At 58.0% G+C, this 22,693-nt stretch overlaps 1 protein-coding gene across 1 annotated transcript; it reads right to left on the bottom strand.

Annotated features, from left to right (window-relative positions):
• Positions 1 to 20,367: 20,367 nt before the first annotated feature.
• On the bottom strand, positions 20,368 to 22,032 carry LOC124589042 (verprolin-like). Its single transcript, XM_047131519.1, has 2 exons — positions 21,384 to 22,032; positions 20,368 to 21,008 (listed from the first exon to the last, which is right to left on the bottom strand). The coding sequence occupies exons 1-2, from the start codon at positions 22,030 to 22,032 to the stop codon at positions 20,368 to 20,370; spliced, it is 1,290 nt and encodes a 429-aa protein (XP_046987475.1).
• Between the last annotated feature and the right edge of the window lie 661 nt (positions 22,033 to 22,693).

The raw sequence follows: 22,693 nt of genomic DNA on the forward strand, positions 1-22,693 counted from the left end.
ACCACCGCGGCACGCAAACAGCATCCCCACGGGCATACAGAAACGCCAGACAGACACCCACACCAAACGCAACACGACAATCAAAACCTTCCCCGACGTGCTTTGATGGCCCTGAGAAGGGCCGTTTTGGGCCGCGCGTCTCTTGCGCGCCACTAGACGACGACGGGGGGTGGGGACGACGGAGTCAAGCGCCAAACCCTTCCTTTCCCATCTCTTTCTCCTCTACTCTACTTCTTCTTCTTGGGCGAAGCCTTCGCCTTAGACGGCGTCGTCGCCTTCTTCGGGCGCGGCGCCTTCGGCTTCTTCGTCGGAACCTTGGCGGCCTTCTTCGCCTTCGACGGCGACTTGGCCTTGGCCGGCTTGGCCGCAGCCGCCTTCTTCGCACCCGCGGGAGCGGCCGACGCCGCAGACGCCTTCTTGGCGGCGCCCGCCTTCCGACCGGTCGCCGCCTTCACGCCACCAGCCTTCTTTGCGCCGGCCGCACGGGCGCCCTTCTTCTCCTTGCTGGCCGGAGCGGCGCGCTTCTTCTTGGCACCGCCAGCACGAGCCTTGCCGCCCTCGGCCGCCCCCCCGCCGCCGGCGCCGGCAAGCTTGAACGAGCCGGACGCGCCCTTCCCCTTCGTCTGCACCAGCTCGCCCGCCACGACGGCCGACTTGAGGTACTTCTTGATAAACGGCGCCAGCTTCTCCGCGTCCAGCTTGTAGTGCGCGGCTATGTACTTCTTGATCGCCTGCAGCGACGACCCGCCGCGCTCCTTCAGACTCTTGATGGCGGCCGTCACCATCTCAGAGGTGCGCGGGTGCGCAGGCTTGGCGCGCGGCTTCTTCGCAGACGACGCAGACTTGGCCTTCTTCGTAGTGCCGGTGGCGGCGGGTGCCGCAGCAGTCTCGTTCGTAGCCGCCTGATCTGCCATTTCGACGACGCGCGTAACACACAGCGAGAGCGAGAGCGAGCGGGACGGCAGGCACGCAAGCACAGCACAGCAGCGGAGCAGAGAATCACAAGGGCCCAGCCAGTGTCGCGGGCGGGCGCGGACGGCCGAGAGAGCGGCCGCCACTCTGCGCGCCGCCGCGCCGCGCCTCCCGCGCTTGCTACCGCCCAACGTCCGACAGCCTGTGCGGAGCAGCCCCAAACCTGCGCCACAACCGCCCGCGCCTTTCAAACCACCGAGGATGGGGCTACACACAGCCACACCACAGTCGCCAACCAGTCGCCACGGCAGCGCCGCAAACCACGGCCAAACTGCAGCTACCGCGCGCTACAGCCTGGGTCGGCCCGCCGAGAATCGCCGCCCCCGCCCAAATGCCGCCCCCACAGCCCCAGCCGACGACCCGCCACAATGGCCAAACCTTCGGCAAAACTCCCACACCGTCGCCGCGGCAGCCCGGCCAGCGCGGCCGGCGCCACAGCCACACAAGCCGAGGCGTGCGGCGATGACGGCCGTGCAAACGCGCCTCCGCCGCCCCATCGCCTTCCGTCGCCCTCCCGCCGTTTCCCGATCGGCCCGCAGCCGTCGGGCCACATCGCGCGCCGTCCTCCTCCTCTCGCCCGCCAACATTCACAGCCGTTTCTCAACAATTGCCCGCCGCAAACGGACGCCGCCTGCGCAACAGGCGCCGCCGCCCCTCGCCGCTTCCGACCCAACCCCTCGACCGAGGCAAACCGCAATCCGAATCTACAGACCAACCCAATCTGCCGTCAGCACACACGCCAGCCGACCTTACACGTTACGCGTTACACATTACGTTTACACGTCTAGGTTAGGTTAGGTTAGGTTAGGTGGACATGGGTTAGGTTAAGGGGACTTGGGTTAGGTTAAGCGTCAAACTTAGGTTAAGCATTCAAACACGTCAGGCGTCAGAGGCTAGGCTAGGTTAGGTTAGGTTAGGTTAGGTTAGGTTAGGTTACACGTTAGGTTAAGGGGTCAGTGCTAGGTTAAGAAGCGTCAAACGTAGGTTAAAAAAGCGTTCAAACGTGAGGCGTGAGCCGGACAGCTTACCGTACGTAGACGTTAGGGGCTCACAGGCTGAGCTCACCTCGCCACACCACAGGTTAGGTTCGGTTCGCTCGGCTCAGCGTAAAGCGCCGAGGTCAGGGTTACGTTCGTTCACCTTCGGGCGCCACACTTTCGGTTGAAAGGTCGCGACGGGGCGACGTCGGCAGGCACGCCGCAAACGAACAAAAACGTACAGACGACGTCGAAAACCGCCGACAGACGGGGGAGCAGCACGACCACGACCAGATACCGAGCGCGAACGAGACACACGCGAACCACCCCCACCGGCCAAAGGGCACCACACAACAACCCAGAGCACCACGTGTCGACACCAGAGCAACCCGCCGCTCACGCGACATGGCTGGCACCGAAGGGCAACCGCCCGCAACTGCGCTTTCCGCGCCGGCCCGGATGCACGTCGTGCTACAACAACACCACTACCGTACACAGCCGCTGTTCACAACATCACTATCATGCGCGCCCGCGGCTCGCCGCCGTCGCAGTCGCAGCCCCAATGCCAGCACTTTTGCACCACCATTCACACGCACCGCAACACAGCTCGCCGACACAGCCGAACAAAACAAACACCACACAACAACAGCAACAACGCCGCCGCCTCTACTTGTGCCGGCGACCCACCCCGCCGATGGCGCACCTTTCGCCAGCCGGCAATCGACACACACGCACGCACGCACCCACCCACCCACCCACCCACCCACCCACCCCCCGGGGCCCAGTGCAAAAAAAAACAAAACAAAAACAAAACAACACAAACGACACGGGAAGCGCACACCGCCACTTCGCGCGCACGCCACCAACCAGTCGTCGTCTCAAAATAACAAACACAAACAAAATAAACTAACAACTAGGGCAACACAAAACAAAAACGCCTCGCACGAACCGCCCACAAAAAGGACAAGCACACGCACAGCCTCTGCTGACGACCACGACGCAGCGGCACGCTGCTCCTGTCCCGCGCCCCGCGCCCCACTCGATTCACAACTCACGCGACACCGTCAACGACGGGCTCGCTTCCCGCAACCTACCACCTTTCCGCCACGACGCACAGCCCCAGCCCCACCCGACGACGCCCGTGGCAACGACTGCACTTTCACCACCGCCTCCCCCTTCCCCCCCAAAACACACACACACACACACACACAGCCAAAAACGCACTCGCGACCCACACATGCACGTGCATCGGCACACGCCAACCAGTCAACGTCGACAACCACACGCAAGGCTCGAAACGAAACCGGCGTCCTTCCACGTTGCCATCAAGCTACGCGACACAAGACACAAGGAACCAACACAACAGCCGGCCCCACTAATTCCCACTCTCACGCCGCAAAAAGCACACCGAAACCGCCAAACGCACGCACATTCCCCTTCGCACTGACAACGACCGGCTCGCTACCACACACCTCTCGGCAGCCGTTTCACGCCAATTCGCCACACCGCCCACACAGTCGACAAGCGCCCGCCCTGTACGGCACACGCAACGACGCAGCGCAGCAAAGGGCGCCCGCAACACATACCTCTCCTCCCTCTCTCTCTCTCTCTCTCTCTCTCCGCCGCCCGACGCGCCAACCGCCACACCACACCGCCAGCCACTCGCAAATTGTGCACTGCCACCAGCCACACGTCCAACACGCCGCGCCGCCTCCGGCCACCCGCCAGGGGGCGCTCACGTCCGCGACAACAGCGCGGCCCGCCGGGCCGGGCCGAACCGAACCGAACCGAGCCGCCGCTGCTCTGCACTCGGCACGGCCACACCCTGCTGCAGACCGGGCTCGTCTCTCTGTACGCGTCTGCCTGCGCATCAACACAACACGACCTTTTTTTTTTTCTCTCTCTCTACCGCCATCCCTTCTTCTCGCGTTTTACTCGTTGTTGCAGCAGCGGCGCACACCTACACATCCACAGCCCCAGCCGAGCCGGCCTCACCTCAGGGCCCGCCGCCAGCGTCTCCTCCTCGGGCACAGGTGCGGTGCTGTGGCCGCCCATCCAACCGCATTGCTGGCCGTCCAGCCACCAGGCGTTCCCACTGCCGCGAGCCACGCCGCGCACCGACCCTGCTGCAGAAAACGAAGCATAGCCAGAGACCGACCGATACACAAAGCAAGCCGTCGCCTCGCCTCTTGACCTTCCTGCCTTCCTTCCGCCCCCGCCCTTCTCACACCACCGCCTCTCCACTTTCGCCCCCGCCTCCTTTTTTTTTTTTGTTTTTTTTTTGTTTTCTTCTTTCTTTCTTTCTTTCTTTCTTTCTTTGGCCCTCTCTCTCTCCTTCCCGCCATGGCGGTTACGGCACCGCCTGCAGCGGCAGATTTTTTGCGCCCACACGCCTACTCCTACCACCATTAACCTTGCCCTGCCCATCAACGTCGCAGTCGAACCGACGCTTGCCAACACACTGCCCACGTTCCTTTCTCTTTTCGGCCTACGCCCATTACGCGCCGCCGCCACAGCACCTTCCCTTCCCACAACACACCGACGTCATCACACGCACCCAAAAAACAGGGGGCCACGACCGTGTTCCTCGCCCACTCCCATCCCGCACGGTACGCACATTCCCAACTACTACCGCGCACCCTCCCTTTCCAATCTGTGTGTCTCTGTGTCTGTGGCCTGTCCGCGCGTGACGCCTCTCAGCATCCGCCGTCCCCCGTCCCGTTTTCGCCCCCATGCCGTCGTCGCGCCGCCTCCTCCCCGTCCACCGCCGCCCCTGTCCGCCCCGCACCACACCATACACCGCTGCTTGTCCCGGCCGTTGCCACCAAAGGCGCCGACCGCAAACGCGCCACGCCGCAGCCCCCGTGCGTCTCGCGCTCGCTTGCATCTCCGTGCCGACGCTGCCTCTCTTCCCGCTCGCACTCGACCTCGACAACACAGTCTTTGGCTCCGCCACTGCGTGTTCCGGTGGTACGCACGCTGCAACACGTATGTATTCATTACCAGAGCGATGGCGAGGCATGACAGCATCTCTGTCTGACCAGAGAGTTATTTATCGTTGCTAGTCGGCGCTTGGACCGCGCCAGACGACAGTAGTGGCACGCACCGGGTCGCCAGGAACAGTTGTTATATATATTGTAGCGCGAGTCGGGAGAGGTAGTAGTCGGTCGACAGTAGTAGCGGGTGGACGGTTGTACTGAGCGGGCGTCGGCGGCGTGCTCTGCTCGTCTCGCGACTCTGGTCACGGTTCGGGACGATGTATAGTATATTGTGTTATAATCAAAAGGTAGTGTGAAGCTGCATTGCGCAAATCTGATAACGTATGTTCATTGTACTTATTTTGTTCAACAACAAAAGCCCCACTATTACTTTTTTCTAAAGTACCTTTTGTCTTTTAACGAAAAACATTCACTTTTTAAAGACTACTTCCTATGGCATTTCCCTCCAAGGAGTGCAATTAATTACCAGCCAGCACTCATTCATTGCACACAGCTGTGTAAGGGGTATCTACAATTGAGGAGCGGATATAAATGCAAATTTTTTTTTTTTTTTTTTTTTTTGTGTGTGTTGTAACCTCCCCGCAAATTTTAAAATAATGGACAATGTTATTTACGGATGCTAATGGACATTGCGCTAATTGTAACCTCGCCCACAATGAGAGGTATTGAAAATGGCAACAAAAATGTGAAATTCGCAATCTGACTCAAATATAAATTCTTCACAACATTTAAAGTCCGTTCAGTGACAAGAAACTTCAATTAAACCGAAATATCGGTCTTTGGCCCTGTGCAAAACAATCAGAATTAAAGTCTTACCTCCGAATAAATGGATGTCACATTTCTGCTCTTGTTGTTGCGCAGCGCTTGGAGGAACTGCATTGCAAATAATAATATTCTCTTTTTTTGTGATTTTAGTGAAATTTTTCTTCAAAGAAGTGGAATGAAATGTGAAGTGCAACGAACTCTTTAGTTCAATAAAAAATTAAATGTTTGAAAAATGCTTTTGAAATAAACATTATTATTGGGGAACTTGTTGGAGAATAATTACAATAAATAAAATTTTTCATTATCTAATGATTATATTAATTAACAGTATACCTTATTCACCATCTTGACCAGTGTTGCCGACCGCCTACATCACACAACCGCACTCGGCTCCTACTACTGACCGACCGCTCTGCATGACGACTATTAGCGTACTGCACGCGACGACTACTGACAGAGTACAGCCCTCAACTACACAGAGCTACAGACTCGCAACGACTGACTGACTGACTGACTGAGAACCGCTCGCAACACTCGCGCAGTCCAGCGCAAACTCTCTGGTCACAGATGCTACAATGTCTCGCCATCGCTGCTATGTTACATACGTGTTTCAGTGTCTTTTTCATTGGGGTAACAATCTTTGGCTCTTTTTATTCTGAATACAGGGCCAAAGGTCAACGCTGCTGCCCTTATACAATTTATCAGGTTTCATTGTGTCTGTTGCAATGTTACATACGGTTCATTCTTTCATTAATATTATCGTTGGGTTTCTTTTGTAGGGACGTTAACATTCTGGCACATTTTTATTACCATCGGACTCTCTGCTATTTGTGCAGGGAGGTTATACCTGGGTCCATTTCCATTTCCATTTACATTTTAATATTGATAGACTTTTTGTTTTCTTTTTTGTTTCTTGTTGTTTTTCCTTCTTTTTTTTTTTTTGTTTTGTTTTTCCCGCTCTCACCACCACCGCCGCATCACGCCTTCCGTTTTCTTGGTTTCTTTTCTGCTTCAACATCACCGCGCCCCATTTCCACACCACAGCCATCAGCCTCCAAGACGGGCAGGCGCAGTGTGCCATTTCCGGCGCACAAGAACACCCGTACGGTACTCTCCTCGCCCCCACGCCACCAACAACACAGCGACCACGCGGCTTTCAGGCATGGCACGGCACGGCACCGGCGAAATGCGCCGCCCCCGCCCCTCCGCGCATCCGTCCGTCTCGCCACGTTCACTGACAGCCGCGTCTGCGGCTACACCACGACAACCACAACACAACACCGCTCCCCTCCCTGGCAACTCATTGTTTTTCTCCTCCTCTTTTGCACAAACCACAACGCCGAGCACAGGCGCAAGCCACCCACACCGCGCCCCTCCCCGTCCCGTCTTTGGCCGCCGCTCCTCGTTTCCTCGTTTGCCCCCTCCCATCTCCCGAAATGCCATGCCAGCAGCGTTACGCATGCCCCTCCCCTGTCCACACAACACTACCGCCAAACGAACAGCCTTCCGGGCCACATGCAGGGCACGCCCACCTCCAAACACTGCCAATTCACGGACGCGCACACACACACACACACACACACACACACACACACACACACTCACTTTCTCGACACCTTTCTGTACGGAGGGTGCGTCATCTCGACCGTGACAGAGTGACGGCAACTATCGACGATCCATTTCCCCCCACTGGTAAAACATGTCCACTAACACCTACATACATCATTCAAGTACACAGACAATAGCATACACACAATGGGAGGGCACACGAACATGGACGGCACGGCACTGTCATACACTCTTCCTCAGAACCATATCAACAAACGTTACGTACATCCGGGAAAGCGAAAGCGAAAGCAAAGCCCAATGCAGCCGTCAAAGGTAACGTTCACCACGGCAGACACTTGCAGCCGCGCCGCCGTTAAACGCATTTCAGTGCGGCTCCAATACGCCTCCGACACGGGAACGTTCCGTTGCTCTACGAATGCGTTTCTCCCCTTTTTCCCTTCCTCTCTCTTTTGCCCCCCCTCCTTGCACTCTTGCCTCATTCCTCACGTTCTGCCCACACATTCGACCGATCAAAGTCAACCTTTCGTTACCGTTCTCAGCGCGACGGTGTACAACAGTATGACGGGTGTGCCCAAGACTTCGGTTCAGTTGCGTGACGCCGGTCTATCGCGCCGATCGACAGTTACTCAGGGGGCGACGGATCGGACCACGTCACCGACACACAAAACACTTTCAAACAAACAAATACATACCGGATGGACACAGACAAACACGTGTACAGACATTCGCCAAACAAACGACGACGACCGCCGCCGCCGTCGTCGTCGTCGTCGTCGTCGTCGTCGTCGTCGTCGTCGTCTAGCGTCGCGCTTACTGTACTGCACTGGACACGCGTGCATCTTGAATGACGACATCGGTGTGCGTGCGTCGTACGCAATCAGTCAGACACGGCTATCAAAAATCAGAGTCGAATGGTACATCATCGTGCGTGTCGCCGTACACGTACAGTACAATACAACAACAATGCGTCTTAATGGCACGTTCATTTCAACGTCACTCACACACCTCCACGCTGCAGTTACGTCGCACCATTGTCAAACTCGGCGTACAGCAAAGGGAATAGTGGGCGGCAAAGAAAAAAAAAACAAACCAAACAAAAACATTTCACATTTCACCCTCGCCATGTATGATGTGCAAAAAAAAAAAAAAACAAACCCGCAAACGGCCGTCGTTACGGTGACACAAAAGTCGCCGATCGCACTGTCCCCCCTCGCAGACAGGTAACACACACCAACACCAACACCAATGGGTCAAAACCACTCCAACGAGGCGTGCCACCATTCCACGCCACGGCGACCAACCTCGTGGCCGTACCCCGCAACACGCTTTGACGCGCCCCCCCCACCCACAATCAAAATGCACACATACATCACAGCCGTCCACACAAACAACAACAACAACAACAACAACAATTCCGCCCTTCCCGCAAAAGGCAAGTTGGTGGCCCTGAAAAGGGCCGTTTTGCCGCTCTCGCAACGGAGGAGCCTTCTCCATCCTTCCTTCCTTCCATTCCAGAGCCACCTCCTTACTTGGAGCTCGTGTACTTGGTCACCGCCTTCGTGCCCTCGCTCACGGCGTGCTTGGCCAGCTCGCCAGGCAGCAACAGCCGCACAGCGGTCTGGATCTCGCGGGACGTGATGGTCGAGCGCTTGTTGTAGTGCGCCAGGCGAGAAGCCTCGGCCGCAATGCGCTCGAAAATGTCGTTCACGAAGCTGTTCATGATGCTCATCGCCTTCGACGAGATGCCCGTGTCAGGGTGCACCTGCTTCAGCACCTTGTAGATGTAGATGGCATAGCTCTCCTTCCTCTTGCGCTTCTTCTTCTTGTCGCCCTTCGAAATGTTCTTCTGCGCCTTGCCAGCCTTCTTGGCGGCCTTCCCGCTAGTCTTGGGCGGCATCTCGAACGAACGTACGGCAGCAGCAACACCAGTAGCAAGCGCTCCGCTCTAGTCAGCGTCTCCCCACACAGTGGCACCCGCCGCCAGCCGCCGCCGCACCTTTACCAGCTCGCCCTGTTGCGGCCGCCGACCAATGGGGCGCGCGCGCAACCGGCCGCCGCACCCGAGCCCATAAAGCACCCCCACCCCGGCTGCGCCGGCATTCCCGCTCACGCCGCGGAGAGTACACGTTAGTTCGTTGTCGCTGTTGGTTATCGTGATGTCGGGACGCGGAAGTGGACGCAAAGCTGCTGCCTTGGCTGAGTTGCTGCTCACGTTAGCAGGACCTGCCGGGAAGAAGAAGAAGAAGAAGTCTACACCGCAGTGCTTTCGCTGCCAAAAGCTTGGCCACGTCGCCAAGCACTGCAGCGGAGCAGTCGCGTGTTTGAAGTGTGCGCAAGCACACGACACACGCGACTGCAAGAAGCCGAAGGACGCCCCCTGCACATGCGCCAACTGCGGTGGCGCACACGCGGCTAACGCCCGTTCCTGCGCGTACAGGAGAAATTGGCGCGGACCAGAGAAGACGCAGAAGCAAGTGACCACCACACGCGAAGAGGTGGTCACTCGCTCAGAAGACGCCATCACCAGGCGCCTCAGCGACGCCGTAGAAGAAGTCATGTCCGCCTTCAAATCCGCCATGGCGGAAGAGAGGGCGGCCATGCTGGCGGAACTGGGCGAGGCTCGGCGTCAGATTGCTGAGCTGACGCAGGAGCTTCGCTCAGCCAAGGCAGCTTCCGCCACAGCGGTCGACACCGCCAGCCAGACGACTCCTCCTCGAGAGAAGAAGTTTGCGACGGTGGCCACGCAGACCGACGTGCCTGCCGAAGGGGAGGCAACACTGCCCAAGACGGACGCAGAAGCAGAAGCGCAAGAAGAAGGGTGGGAAGAAGTCCCATTCCTCCCGCTTCCCGACATGTACAGCGCAAGCGCTGTGACGCAGAAGATAGCTGCATCGCTTCGCGATGGTACATATCCCCACCACGACAACCCTTATCCCTTCGTTCCTCCTAACCTTTCTAAACCTTCACCTCCACACCAACCAATCGAATATCCAGAAGGCCTTGTTGGTCTTTCCAAGGAGGATTACGATCTGATCAATTCCTTCCCAATTTTCACAGAGTGGCAAATGCGCTACGTCATCTTCGCTCTCGTCCACGGAGAGTATGAGAAAGCTGGATACACTGTATCCACTATCCCAACCGAGGGAGAGCCCTCAAGTAAGAAGAAGAAGAAGAAAAGTCGTCACACCGACAAATACAGAAAATAGGTTATCGGCACTCCTTGCCAGTACAGAACAACCTACAAGTCAAGAAAGAAGACTCATCAATCATCCCAGGGGAGTAAAGGCCAACAGGCCACAAACTTCCACCTGAACCTCCTCACAGTGAGGAAGTCAGAAAAGGAGCAGCAGCAGCAGGCTGCGCCGGCACGCACTCCGCTGCTCGACTCGCTGCCGCTCGCACCGGTCGTTTTCGTTTCCGTTTCGTGTGCACCGTCGCTAGCCCATCGCCATGTCCGGACGCGGAAAGGGAGGCAAAGTCAAGGGCAAGTCAAAGTCCCGCTCAAGCAGGGCTGGGCTCCAGTTCCCGGTCGGCAGAATCCACCGCCTCCTGCGCAAGGGAAACTACGCAGAGCGCGTCGGCGCCGGGGCGCCCGTCTACCTCGCCGCCGTCATGGAGTACCTCGCGGCTGAGGTGCTCGAGCTGGCCGGAAACGCGGCCCGCGACAACAAGAAGACGCGCATCATCCCGCGCCACCTGCAGCTTGCCATCTGCAACGACGAGGAGCTCAACAAGCTCCTGTCGGGCGTCACCATCGCACAGGGTGGTGTCCTGCCCAACATCCAGGCCGTCCTGCTGCCAAAGAAGACCGAGAAGAAGGCCTAAAGGAGGCCAGGCAATCGCAGCGCCGCGTGCTCCCCTGCACGCAACGCGCTTTGCCGGCTCGGCCCACAACAATCGGCCCTTTTCAGGGCCACCACACAAACCTACGTCCAAAGCAAAATTTCAGTCGTCCTCGCCGCACCTTGTTTTGTTTTAACTTTGCACTTTCACAGCACAGCCGCCGCCGGCGCACGTCCGCCATCTTGTCGTCCACACAGCCCGTGTGGCCCAACACACACACACACACACACACACACACACACACACACACACACATTTTGCACGGTCGCAGTCGCCTTCCAAACGACAACGGCAGCAATAATGACCATTGTTAAAGGGAGGCGTGTCGACACACCGCCCTCCACTCCCGCGCGCAACGGCCGTCGACACGAACGAAACAGCTGATCCGGCCGCCTATGCCCACACGCCTTGCCTCGGAAACCCCAACGCCGCCGCAAACACACAGAGCCAAACCACGCAAGCAAATAATCACCGCCTCTCGCACAACAACACACAGCCCGCCATCTCCGTCGCGATCGATACAAAGACACACAAACGAAGCAGCTCCACACACAGCCAGCCACATGACACGTTTCCTTTCCTTCTCCCCTCCCAGTCACATCACGTCGCTCAAACGGAAAGAAAGAAACAAAGAAAGAAAGAGAGAAAGAAACAAACAAACAACACAGCGCACACACGCAGCAGCAACAACACAGACTCTTTCGCACTTTTCAACTTCCGAACAGTGTGGTGGCCCTGAAAAGGGCCGTTTTCTAGTCTCTCCCACCCACAAGCACGGCCGCGGGAAGGCCAGCGCCCGCTGCGACGCAGCCTAACCGCCGAAACCGTACAGGGTGCGCCCCTGCCTCTTCAGGGCGTACACCACGTCCATGGCCGTCACAGTCTTGCGCTTGGCGTGCTCAGTGTACGTCACCGCGTCGCGGATCACGTTCTCCAGGAACACCTTCAGCACCCCGCGGGTCTCCTCGTAGATCAGACCAGAGATGCGCTTCACGCCGCCCCTGCGAGCCAGGCGGCGGATGGCGGGCTTCGTGATGCCCTGGATGTTGTCGCGCAACACCTTGCGGTGCCGCTTGGCGCCACCCTTGCCGAGCCCCTTTCCTGCCTTGCCGCGGCCTGTCATCCTTCCTTCCTCGGGCAAAGCAAAACGTGCACAAACAGCAGCTGCAGCGGCTGGCGAGTCGGCTACGGTCTGCGCCCGGCCGTGTGCAGTTCAATGGCGAGGACCTCTTCTTGACAGTCCTCGGAGATGTTTGGAGTACTAGCATTGCTGCTTCACCTCCTCACTAAAACTTATGGTAACAAACAAAGAAACATGGACATAATCGAGACATTGACTTATGTTGACTGCAAAAATTAAATATATCTTTTGGTTGCTATTGTATTACATAGCGGTTTTTTTTTTTTTTTTTTTTTTTTTTTTTTTTTTTTTTTTTTTTTTTTTTTTAAAATTACACACTCACATTCACACACACATTCACACACGCAAAAGGTCTGGCCATCTGGTGGTGGCCAGTCGATGGACACGGTGACCCAGTTGTCGGATGAGTGGGTTCTGCGACTCTTCCGTTTTGCGATAGAAGGCCCCTGCAGCCTGTTGGAATCGCTCTCGGAGTGGGACGACGTTTGCCATCTCGTGTAGCTGCGCCGTCGGAAAACGGTTGTCCAGGTGCAGCGCTCTCTTGAGGGCGCGGTTCTGGACCGCCTGAAGTCTCTTCATGTGTTTCTGGGCCGCATTACCCCACACTGGTGCGGCGTACTCCAGGATTGGCCGCACCAGGGTGAGATAGAGGATGACGCCCAGCCGTGGTGGTAGCGTGGATGTTGGATTAAGCACCGGGTATAGTGCTCGGAGTCTGTTTAACGCCCTTGTGCGGATGTCTTCAACGTGTGGGCGCCAAGTTAGGCGCCTGTCTAGCGTTACTCCGAGGTACTTGGCCGTCTGCGTCCAGGGAACAGGCGTGCCTCGTATGACGACTTCTGGGTAGTTTGGTGGTATGGGCCGTCTGCAGATTGCGAGGGCCTGTGTCTTCGAGGCGTTGAAGGACAGGCGCCATTTTATTGCCCACACGGTTAGCTCGTTACAAGCTCCTTGGAGCCTTTCTTGGAGGTGCGTCGCGCTCCTGCTTCTGGAGTACAGGGCCGTGTCGTCGGCGTACAGGGCGAGGTGTACCCTGTTCACCGACGGCAGATCAGACGTGTATAGGATGTACAGCAGCGGTCCGAGGACGCTGCCTTGTGGGACTCCGGCGTTGATTCTCCTGACGGTCGAGTTGCCATCTGGTGTCCGGACGTGGAATGTTCTGCCATTAAGGTAGGACCGTAGCAGCCGAACGTGCGACCCGGGCACCCCCAGATCAAATAGTTTGAACTGGAGGCCCCTATGCCACACGCAGTCGAATGCTTTTGAGACGTCTAGGAAGATCGCAGCGAAGTATTCTCGTCGCTCTACGGCGTCCAGGGCTTCTTCGACGACTCGGAGAAGCTGATGTGTGGTGGAATGGTTGCTGCGGAAACCGAATTGTTCGTCCGGCAGTATTCTCTCGTCCTTGACATGCCTCAGTAGCCTCTTTGCGTAGATTCTTTCAAATACTTTTGAAAGTGCAGGCAGTAGGCTGATTGGCCTATAGCTATTTGGTTGTTTGGGATCTTTGCCGGGCTTCGGTATTGGCACTACTTCTGCATGCTTCCATGCTATGGGATATTGCCCAGTACTTAGGATATTGTTGAATGTTTTGGCCAGCAGGGGGGCCGCTGCAGGTGGTAGTTTTAGCAGGAGTGTGTTCGTCAGCATGTCTGGTCCGCCTGCTTTCTTCGGGTTTAGTATTGCAATTTGTGCTGCTACCTCTTCTGTCGTAATCGGCTCGATTACGTCGTCTTGGTCTTGGTGTTCCAGGAATCTTGGAAGTCTTTCTTCCACCATATCAATGTGTTGTTGGTCCACGGGATCTTCGATTGGTTGGAAGTTTCTTTCGAAGATGTCCGCCAGAGCATTTGCCTTATCGTTGGGTGAGCAGGCTATGTCGTTTCCCACTTGTAGTGGGGGTATTCTTTGGCCTTGCCCCAGTAAGTGTTTGGTGGTTTTCCAGATAGACTGGTCATTGAGGTTTAGTGTTTCTACTTTACTTGCCCAAGACTGGATTCTATGTGCCTCAACTTTGGCTTTTATTTCTCTCTGCATTCTATTGACTTCTTTTTTCGTGGCTGGGTTTCTTGTGTCCTGCCATTCCCTGAGCCTTCTATTCTTCCTGGTGATGAGGTCCCTTATATCTCGTGGAAGTGGTTTAGCATGATTTCTGGGCTGCGTTTGTCTCGTGGTGGAGGCTTCGACCGCGTCGATGGCTTTGGTTACTATGTGCAGCAGCGTTGTGTCCGCACCTACTTCATCTGGGTCTGGGATTGCTTCCAGGTCATCGGTTAGTAGCTCCTGGTAGGCTTCCCAGTTTACTCCCCTGAGGTCCATCTTCGATTCCTCTCGTGGTGTGGCTTCCATCTCAAGGTCAAAGATTACTGGGACATGGTCGGAGGACAGTACACGTCTTGTACTGGTCGTTATCGTGTAGGGGAGTCCTTTGACTAGTGCAATGTCCAGGACATCTTCTCTCCTGTTTGTGGGGTAGATGGTGGCCGTATGTGGCGCAACTGTGATGGCGTGGTTGCGCTCCGCTGCCCTCAGGAGGCGACGTCCGCTGATGTTGACTAGTCTGCTATTCCATGCAGTGTGTTTTGCGTTGTAATCTCCACCTAGGAAGAGATTACCTGGCATGGAGAGCAGTGTATCGATGTCTTGCGGTTGAAGATGGCCTTGTGGTGGTCGGTAAACTGCTGCGAACGTTATTGGCCCTTTACTAGTTTTTATTTCCACCCCCGTGGCTTCCATTGTTTGCAGCGCAGGTAGCTGTAGTTGGTGGTGTTGCAGGTGTGTACGGACGTAGACAGCTGTACCACCTCCTGCTGTTAGTCGATCGTTCCTGAAGCTTTTGTAGTTCGCTGCTCTGACATTGACTCCTGGTTTTAGGTGAGTCTCTGTTACCAGGCAGACGTCGATTCCTTCTTCTTGCAGGAATTCTCGGAATTCACCCGCTTGTTGGCGGATGCCATTGGCATTCCACAGGCAGACTCTCAATCCCTGTGGCCTAGTACCCATGTTGATTCCTTGGGTTGGTCGGTGGGAGTGCCTGCATGGCAGCTTGGATTGCAGCGCTTATCTGCTGCGGGGTGTGCTTCACAATGGCCTCCATTGCGGATGTCATAGCCGCTTGCACGGCCTCCAAAAAGACCACTGCGTTGTCCTGAGTCATCAGGTTGGTTGCAGCGGTTGGCGCTGGGTGTGCTGGCTTATTAGGTGTCCATTTTCTTCGGACTGCAAGTGATGGACGCCTTCTCATGATGGCGATGTGGCTGGCGTTCGTTTGTGACGCCTGGTTCTTGATGGCGTTGTTGTTGTCCGGCGGCGTCGATGGTGGTGCTGCCATTGGTGTGGCGGATGCGGTGGTAGCCCGCGTCGTTGTTGGAGCGTCTCTCGTGGCTTCTGCGGCGGCGGCTGTCGGTCTGGCGGCAGTGACGGCGGTTGTCGGCCTGGGGGCGGTGGCGGCGTCTGTCGTCCCGGCGGTGGTGGTGGCGGCTGTCGGCCTGGTGGCGGCTGCTGCTGTGGTTATGGTTACCGATGGCTGGGGACCGACGTTCCTTCTGTTGTGTGCTGCAGCGTTGGCAAAGGTGTACCCTTTCCTAATTGCTGCGTTGCGGTTGGCTGCGGGTGCGTGTTGGCGCGCCTTGTACGCTTTTACAGCGTCACATCCCAGGTAATTCCCAGGGTGTTGCTGTGAGCATCTGGCGCACGTGGGAGGCGTGTCTTCGTTCTTTGTGCAGTTTTCAGTGGGATGGTTTCCTGCACATCGCACGCATTTGGTCTGCATCTTGCAGTTTCTAGCAATGTGGTCTATTCCTTGGCAGTTGTAGCATAGCCTTGGACCACGTTTACCTCTGGGTTTTTCCAGAGTCACGTCCACGTCCCTAATAGCGGTGATTTCCCTGATTCTTCTGTTCTCAGGGGTATCAGCCGCTATGATTTGGAACAGTGGGGTATCTTTCTTTGTTTTTGGTGATTTTACTTTGGTCACCGATCTTGTCGTGATATTCAGTTTCTTTAGCTCTGCTTTCAGGTTTTCTATGGTGAACCTGTAAGGGAGCCCTCTCATGACTAGGTTGATTGTTTTCACAGGTTCGGTGGAGTACGTGTAGTATTCCAGGTTCTTTTCCTTTAACACTCCAAGGACCCGAGTGAAGTCGTCAATCGTTTTGGTATAGAGGCGATATATATCGTTTCCTGCTACCTTGAACCGGATTGGTTCGTTTGTGATTTCTTGTATCACGTCATGTAGCTCAATGTACGGTTTGTCGTACTTTATTGTGATGGGGGGAGGCTTCCTGGACTTGCTTGTTGCATTTGCAGCCGGCGGCGTGTTGCTGCTCGTCTGCTCGCTTGTGTCCAGTACTTGGAAGACATTCCTTAGTGGCGGCGGGTCGGCGGTCGTAATGCGCCTGGGTGGCGCCGTTCTGGTGGCCCTGGTGAAACCCTCGGAGTCGGTAGTCCCCTTGGCTCTCTTGCGGTTGCCCGCTGGTTTGTCTTCCGACGTGGGGGCGGCAGGCGGAGTCTCGTTCTTCTTCCGCTTCCGTGACTCCGTCTCGAGGTCCATGGGTGTTGCTGCTGTGGGCTCTGGTTGGCTGGCGATGGCGTTGGCGGCTGAAGGCTGCACGTCCAGGCCGGTGGTTGTCCCGTCGTCGGCTTGCACCGCTCGGGACTCTGCGACTGCTGCTTCTTCTTCTCCTGGAGTGAGTTCCAGGTTGGGGTAGATCCCCAGGGCGTACCTGAAGCAGTTCGGTGATTCCACCTCTTCTGCCTCGGCAGCTTCCTGTAGGACACTAAGAAGCTCTCTCTGATCTTCCAAGTAGTCATCAGGAGAGGGGGAGGGAGGTTTTAGTGTTTCCCTGTCCATGGTGGCGTGTGGAAGTAGGGGCTACAGAAGATAGATCTGTCTGGCCTAGTGACCGCGGGCTGGTCCCACGCGAAGGGGGCCCTGGATCACAGCGTTCCCTAACGGTCCCTAGGTGCACTGCGAATTGTTTCTGAACAATTCCCAGGTCAACCGCGCTAAGTGTACTGTAGATTGTCCTGACAATCTACAGCCACGCAGGAAGAAGTTGCAGCAGGCTGCAGGACCTGCGAGTCAGAAGACTCTTACACGACAATTTTGCTTTACCACACAGGCTGTGTGGTAGGTGCTGCAGGTTCCTCAGCGCCGTCTTCTTCTACGGAGTCTTCCTCTTCTTCTCGGTGTTCTTCTTCGAAGAGGAGATGAGAGCTGGTGGAGGCAGCCTGCCACCGAGGTGGCTGCTTCGGCCTCTCGTCAGCGTCTGAGCTGTAGCATCGCATCGCATCGCATGGATCTGCACGGAGATACTTGTCCTCCGATGTGTGATGGAGTTCGCAGCAGTTAATGCTTTGCCTCCCATGCAAGCTGATGTTGCGTCTTCACATGTGGGATGTCTTCTTGGGTGTCTCCTCAGCACAGTTCGGCAGAGCCAGCTACATAGCTAGCAGGTGTGGCCAGCGGGTGGTGACGCTGCGTTGCAATTTGTGGCCCAGCGTCCGGATTTGGGCGTTGTGCGACCGACCAGCACTGTCGTAAAAGGTGCGGGCGGTCGTCTGGAAGAGGTCACGGAGGAGAGGTACTTCCGCGACGTCGTGAAGATGAGCAGTGGGAAAATCGTAAGGCAGGTGTAAGGCCAGCCGAAGGATGCGATTCTGCAGAGTCTCCAGCTTCTTCAGGTTCGTGTCGGCGGCGTTCCCCCAGACGACGGCGGCGTATTGGAGTACAGGACGGAGCAGCGCCTTGTACAGGGTGATGCCCAGCCGCGGTGGTAGTTGGGAACCAGGGTTCAGCAAAGGGTACAGGGTGCGGAGCCTGTTCCGCACTTTGGCCTTCACGTCGCGAATGTGGGGAGCCCACGTGAGTCGGCGGTCAATGGTGACGCCGAGGTAATGCGCCGTTGGGCGCCACGGGACAGGGCTTCCACCGACAGCGAGCGGCTGCAAACCTGCAGGAACGAGTCGCCTGGTGACGATCAGGAACTGAGTCTTGGCACCATTGAACAGGAGACGCCACTTGACTGCCCAGGCTGCCAGGGTGTCAACGGCGAGCTGCAGACGGCGGCGCATGACAGCGGCATTGAGGCTCCGAGTGTAGAGAGCCGTGTCATCCGCGTACAGGGCGAGCTGCACACGGTCGATCTTCGGCGCATCAGACGTGTACAGCGAGTACAGGAGTGGCCCCAAGACCGAGCCCTGCGGCACCCCGGCGTGGATGTGGCGGACGGAGGACAAGCCCTGCGCGGCCCGCACATGGAAGGTTCGATCAGCAAGATAGGAAGCGATGAGACGCACGTGCGACGTCGGGACCCCAAGTTCAAAAAGCTTGAACAAGAGGCCGCGGTGCCACACGCTGTCGAAAGCACGCGACACGTCCAGGAACACCGCGCCGAAGAACTCGCGCTGCTCGAGGGCGACGAACGCATCTTCCACTAACCGAAGGAGTTGATGAACGGCTGAGTGGCCCCTGCGAAATCCGAACTGCTCTTCGGGCAGGAGGCCTTCCTCGTCGACGTGGCGCTGCAGCCGCCTGATGTACACCCTCTCAAAGACCTTAGAGACGGCCGGCAGGAGACTAATAGGTCTGTAGTTCACGGGCTGCCGCAGATCCTTCCCCATCTTCGGAATCGCCACGATTTCCGCATGCTTCCAGGACTGAGGAAAGCTGCAGGACCGGAGGATGACATTAAAGACGTCAGCAAGATGAGTGACAGCCACGGGCGGCAACTTCCGGAGCAGGGCGTTGGAAACTTCGTCTGGGCCGGCAGCTTTCCTGGGGTGCAGGGCACGCAGGATGGTCGACACCTCCTCCGCCGTTGTCTCTTCAATGACGTCATCGTCGTCACGCGCCTCCAGGTAGCGTGGGAGCCGGTCAGCAACCAGGTCGTCGGTGACAGCGTCAGTCGGGTCTTCGAGAGGCGTAAACGCCGCCTCAAAGACGTCAGCAAGAGCATCAGCCTTCGCAGCTGGTTCGCAGACAGCCTGACCTTGGACCAGCAGCGGGGGGATACGTTGCGTGCGGCGTAGGAAACGCTTCGTCATCTGCCAGGCTGTGCCATCTTCAAGACAAAGGGCGGCGACCTTGTTATTCCAGTCGCGATTGCGATGATCGTCAATGGCGGCCCGGATGTCCCGACGCATCCTGTTGAGGAGGCGCTTGGTGTTGGCATTTCGCGTCCTCTGCCACTCCCGGTAGACCCGGTTCTTCTCGGTGATGGCCGCAAGGATGTCCGGCGGCAGCTGTCGGGAGTAGTCAGGCGGGGGGCGTGGTCGGGGCGGCGTCGCTATGGTGGCAGCGTCGATCGTGGTTGCCGCGAAGTGCAAAAGTGCTTCGTCCGCTCCAACTTCCGCAGGGGGCGGTGCGGCGGCTAGTGAGTGCGTCACGGCTTCTTGAAACCTGTCCCAGTCGATGCCAGCAAGTGAGATACCGCGCCTGGGCTGCTGGTGGGCGTCTAGGTCGATGTCAAAAACCACAGGGACATGATCCGACGACAGTGCAGTCCGCGTCGTGGCGGTGATCTGATGAGGGATACCCTTGACGACTGCGATGTCAATTATATCTGGGAGGCCACGAGCAGGGAAAATGGTCGGGTCGTACGGCCCCACCACAAGCGCATGGTGACGTTCCGCTATCCGGAGCAGGCAGCGGCCAGCGGCGTTGGTGATCCTGGAGTTCCAGGAGACATGTTTGCTATTGAAGTCCCCGGCGACGAACACTGGCCCCCTCAAGGAAAGCAGAGCATCGATGTCAGCAGGGTCCAGGGGACGAGACGGCGGCCGATAGGCCGCGATGAAAGTGATGGCGCCCGCCGAGGTGTGAACAACGACACCAGTGGCCTCCAGCGTCGCCAGTGGTGGAAGTTGGATCACATGGTGACGTATGCCATTGCGGACGTAGACGGCTGTCCCCCCACCCGCCGTCAGTCGATCGGTGCGATAGCTTGAGTAGTTGGCCGCCCTGACGTCTACCCCAGGCTTCAGGTGTGTTTCATTGATAAGGCAGACGTCGACGGCTTCATCGCGGAGAAATTGGCGAAGTTCGCCAGCTTGGGTGCGGACGCCGTTGGCATTCCACGCGACGACCGTGAGCCCTCTAACGCTGCCCATGGTGCGGCTGTTGAGTGTTGGCAGCGGTTGGGGCCGGAGAGGCCATCGGCACTGCAGCGGTGAGTTGCTGCGACAGGACTTCAATCAACTTCGTAGCACTGGTCACCAGGGTTGTGAGCTGCGCGACGAGGTTGGCCAGGTCAGCGGTGGAGACAGCCGGCGCGGCCCCGGCGCAGGAAAGGGGGGGCGTGGCTGCTTCGCTGTGAGAGTCCACCTGGGGCTGCTCGACAGACGGTGCTGAGCGTTGGGTGCCCACTGGTCGGTGACCCCCGCGCCGGCGGTTGGTGGGGCGCGGTCCGGCCGACGGCCCGGGAGAGGCAGTACCCGGTACCGCCACTGGCTGCGGTGGTGGAGGCGCAGGAGCCTCCGGTGTCGGTACGGCCTCGGATGCGGCGGGAGCAGGAACCGACGTAGCCGGGGCGGCGGAGGACGTCCCTGACGTTGCCGCCGCGAAAGAGACGCCTGGCCGTCTCGTTGCGAGCTTCTTCTGATGTGGCGCTGGTGGTTGGCCACGCTGGCGAGCAATGGCACGCTTCCATACCTCACACCCACGATAACTGGCCACATGAGCACCGCCACAGAGTGCACATGTAGGCTTCTCGGAGGGCGGACGGGGGCACGCACTTCCTGCATGGGCGCCGGCGCATTTAACGCATCTGTCCGGCATAGAACAGTGGCGCGCGACGTGGTTGATTCCCTGGCAGCGAAAGCACTGCACAGGGCCTCTCCGGGAACGAAGATCTTCGGTCTGGACCGGAACGTCGGCGACCCGCGTCAATTGGTAGAGTTTGCGGTTCTCCACGGTGTCAGAGCAGACGACCAGGAAGAGCGGCATATCTTCGCGTGATTTGGGCGACTTCATCTTCACAACTGCCCGTATGTAGAAGCCCAGGTCTGCGAGTTCTCGATGCAGGTGATCGGCTTCCATGTTGAACGGAAGGTCGCGAAATACGATCTTCAGGACCTTGTCAGGTGCGGAGGCGTGGGTATAGAAAGGGATACCACGCTCAGACGCCTCCTGCGTGACCCGGCGATAGTCAGCAGCAGTGCGGAGTGTGACCCTGTATAGGTCTCGCCCCGCAGGCTTCACGGTGTACACGGCCGTTGTCCAGCTGCGCAACAGCTTCTGCAGTTCTCCATAGGGCGGCCGAAACTGAAGAACCACCGGCGGAAGATGGGAGTCTGTCTTCGGCGCAGGATTGCTCGGCGGCGGGTCCGGCGCGTCCTCGAGCGCATCGAAGGAGTTGGCGACGACAGTTGGTGGCGTCGTCGATGACAGCATGCGTCTTGCAGTGCGCCGGGCCGGGACGAAACCGTCAGCGTCAGGGGCGAAGTCTTGCTTGGCCCTCTTCTCAATCGGCGAGCTGCGAGCAGCAGCCGTCGCAGCTGGTGCCCTCCTCTTCTGTTTCCCGCTGCGTCCGCGTGGCCGAGGGGCGGCAGTGCTCTCATCGTCAGAATCGGGCAGCGGAGCAGACAGCGCAGTCTTCAACGTTTCCGTAGCAGTGTCCGTCAAATCCATAGCCGTAGCAGTGGTCGTCATAGGTGGGGGGCCAGATGGGGCCGTCGACAGCGCAAGCGCGGCCGAACGGCGATCTGCCACACCCTTCGCGTCGCTAGCAGGCGCAGGTACGTCCTTCTCGCGGCTGCACATCTCAGCGACTCCTGAGCTGTAGCGGCGAGCGGCACGCTACTTGTACCGTCGGTTGCGCCCTGGGCGCGGACCGTGGTGCGTAGAGTGAGCGCCGAGTGGTGGGGGGTAGCCCGGCCAATCGGAGCGCAGCACGTCTACGGAGGCTGAGTCAGGAGAGCAGAGAGCACAGACGTCTTCTCGCATCGGATCCCAGACTCGAAGTGGGGGCGGCAAGGCCTCTGCGCCCGGCGCGCCCGCCGCCCCCCTATATAGACTCTGGCCCGCCCTCCCCCCACCACGCGCAACCGAGGGCATATAAGCGCAGCACGGAGGCGCGCGGGCCCGTTGTCAAGGCAGCACCGGACGCCGCGCCGCACCTAACCTCCACGCACGCCGCTCCGCTACCGCTATGGCCCGCACAAAGCAAACGGCCCGCAAGTCCACCGGCGGAAAGGCGCCGCGCAAACAGCTCGCCACCAAGGCGGCGAGGAAGAGCGCGCCCGCCACCGGAGGCGTCAAGAAGCCCCACCGCTACAGGCCGGGCACCGTCGCCCTGCGAGAAATCAGGCGCTACCAGAAGAGCACAGAGCTGCTCATCCGCAAGCTGCCATTCCAGCGCCTAGTGCGCGAGATCGCCCAGGACTTCAAGACCGACCTGCGCTTCCAGAGCTCCGCAGTCATG

This window comes from Schistocerca americana, unplaced genomic scaffold, assembly GCF_021461395.2.
Source record: "Schistocerca americana isolate TAMUIC-IGC-003095 unplaced genomic scaffold, iqSchAmer2.1 HiC_scaffold_68, whole genome shotgun sequence".
NCBI lineage: Eukaryota > Metazoa > Arthropoda > Insecta > Orthoptera > Acrididae > Schistocerca > Schistocerca americana.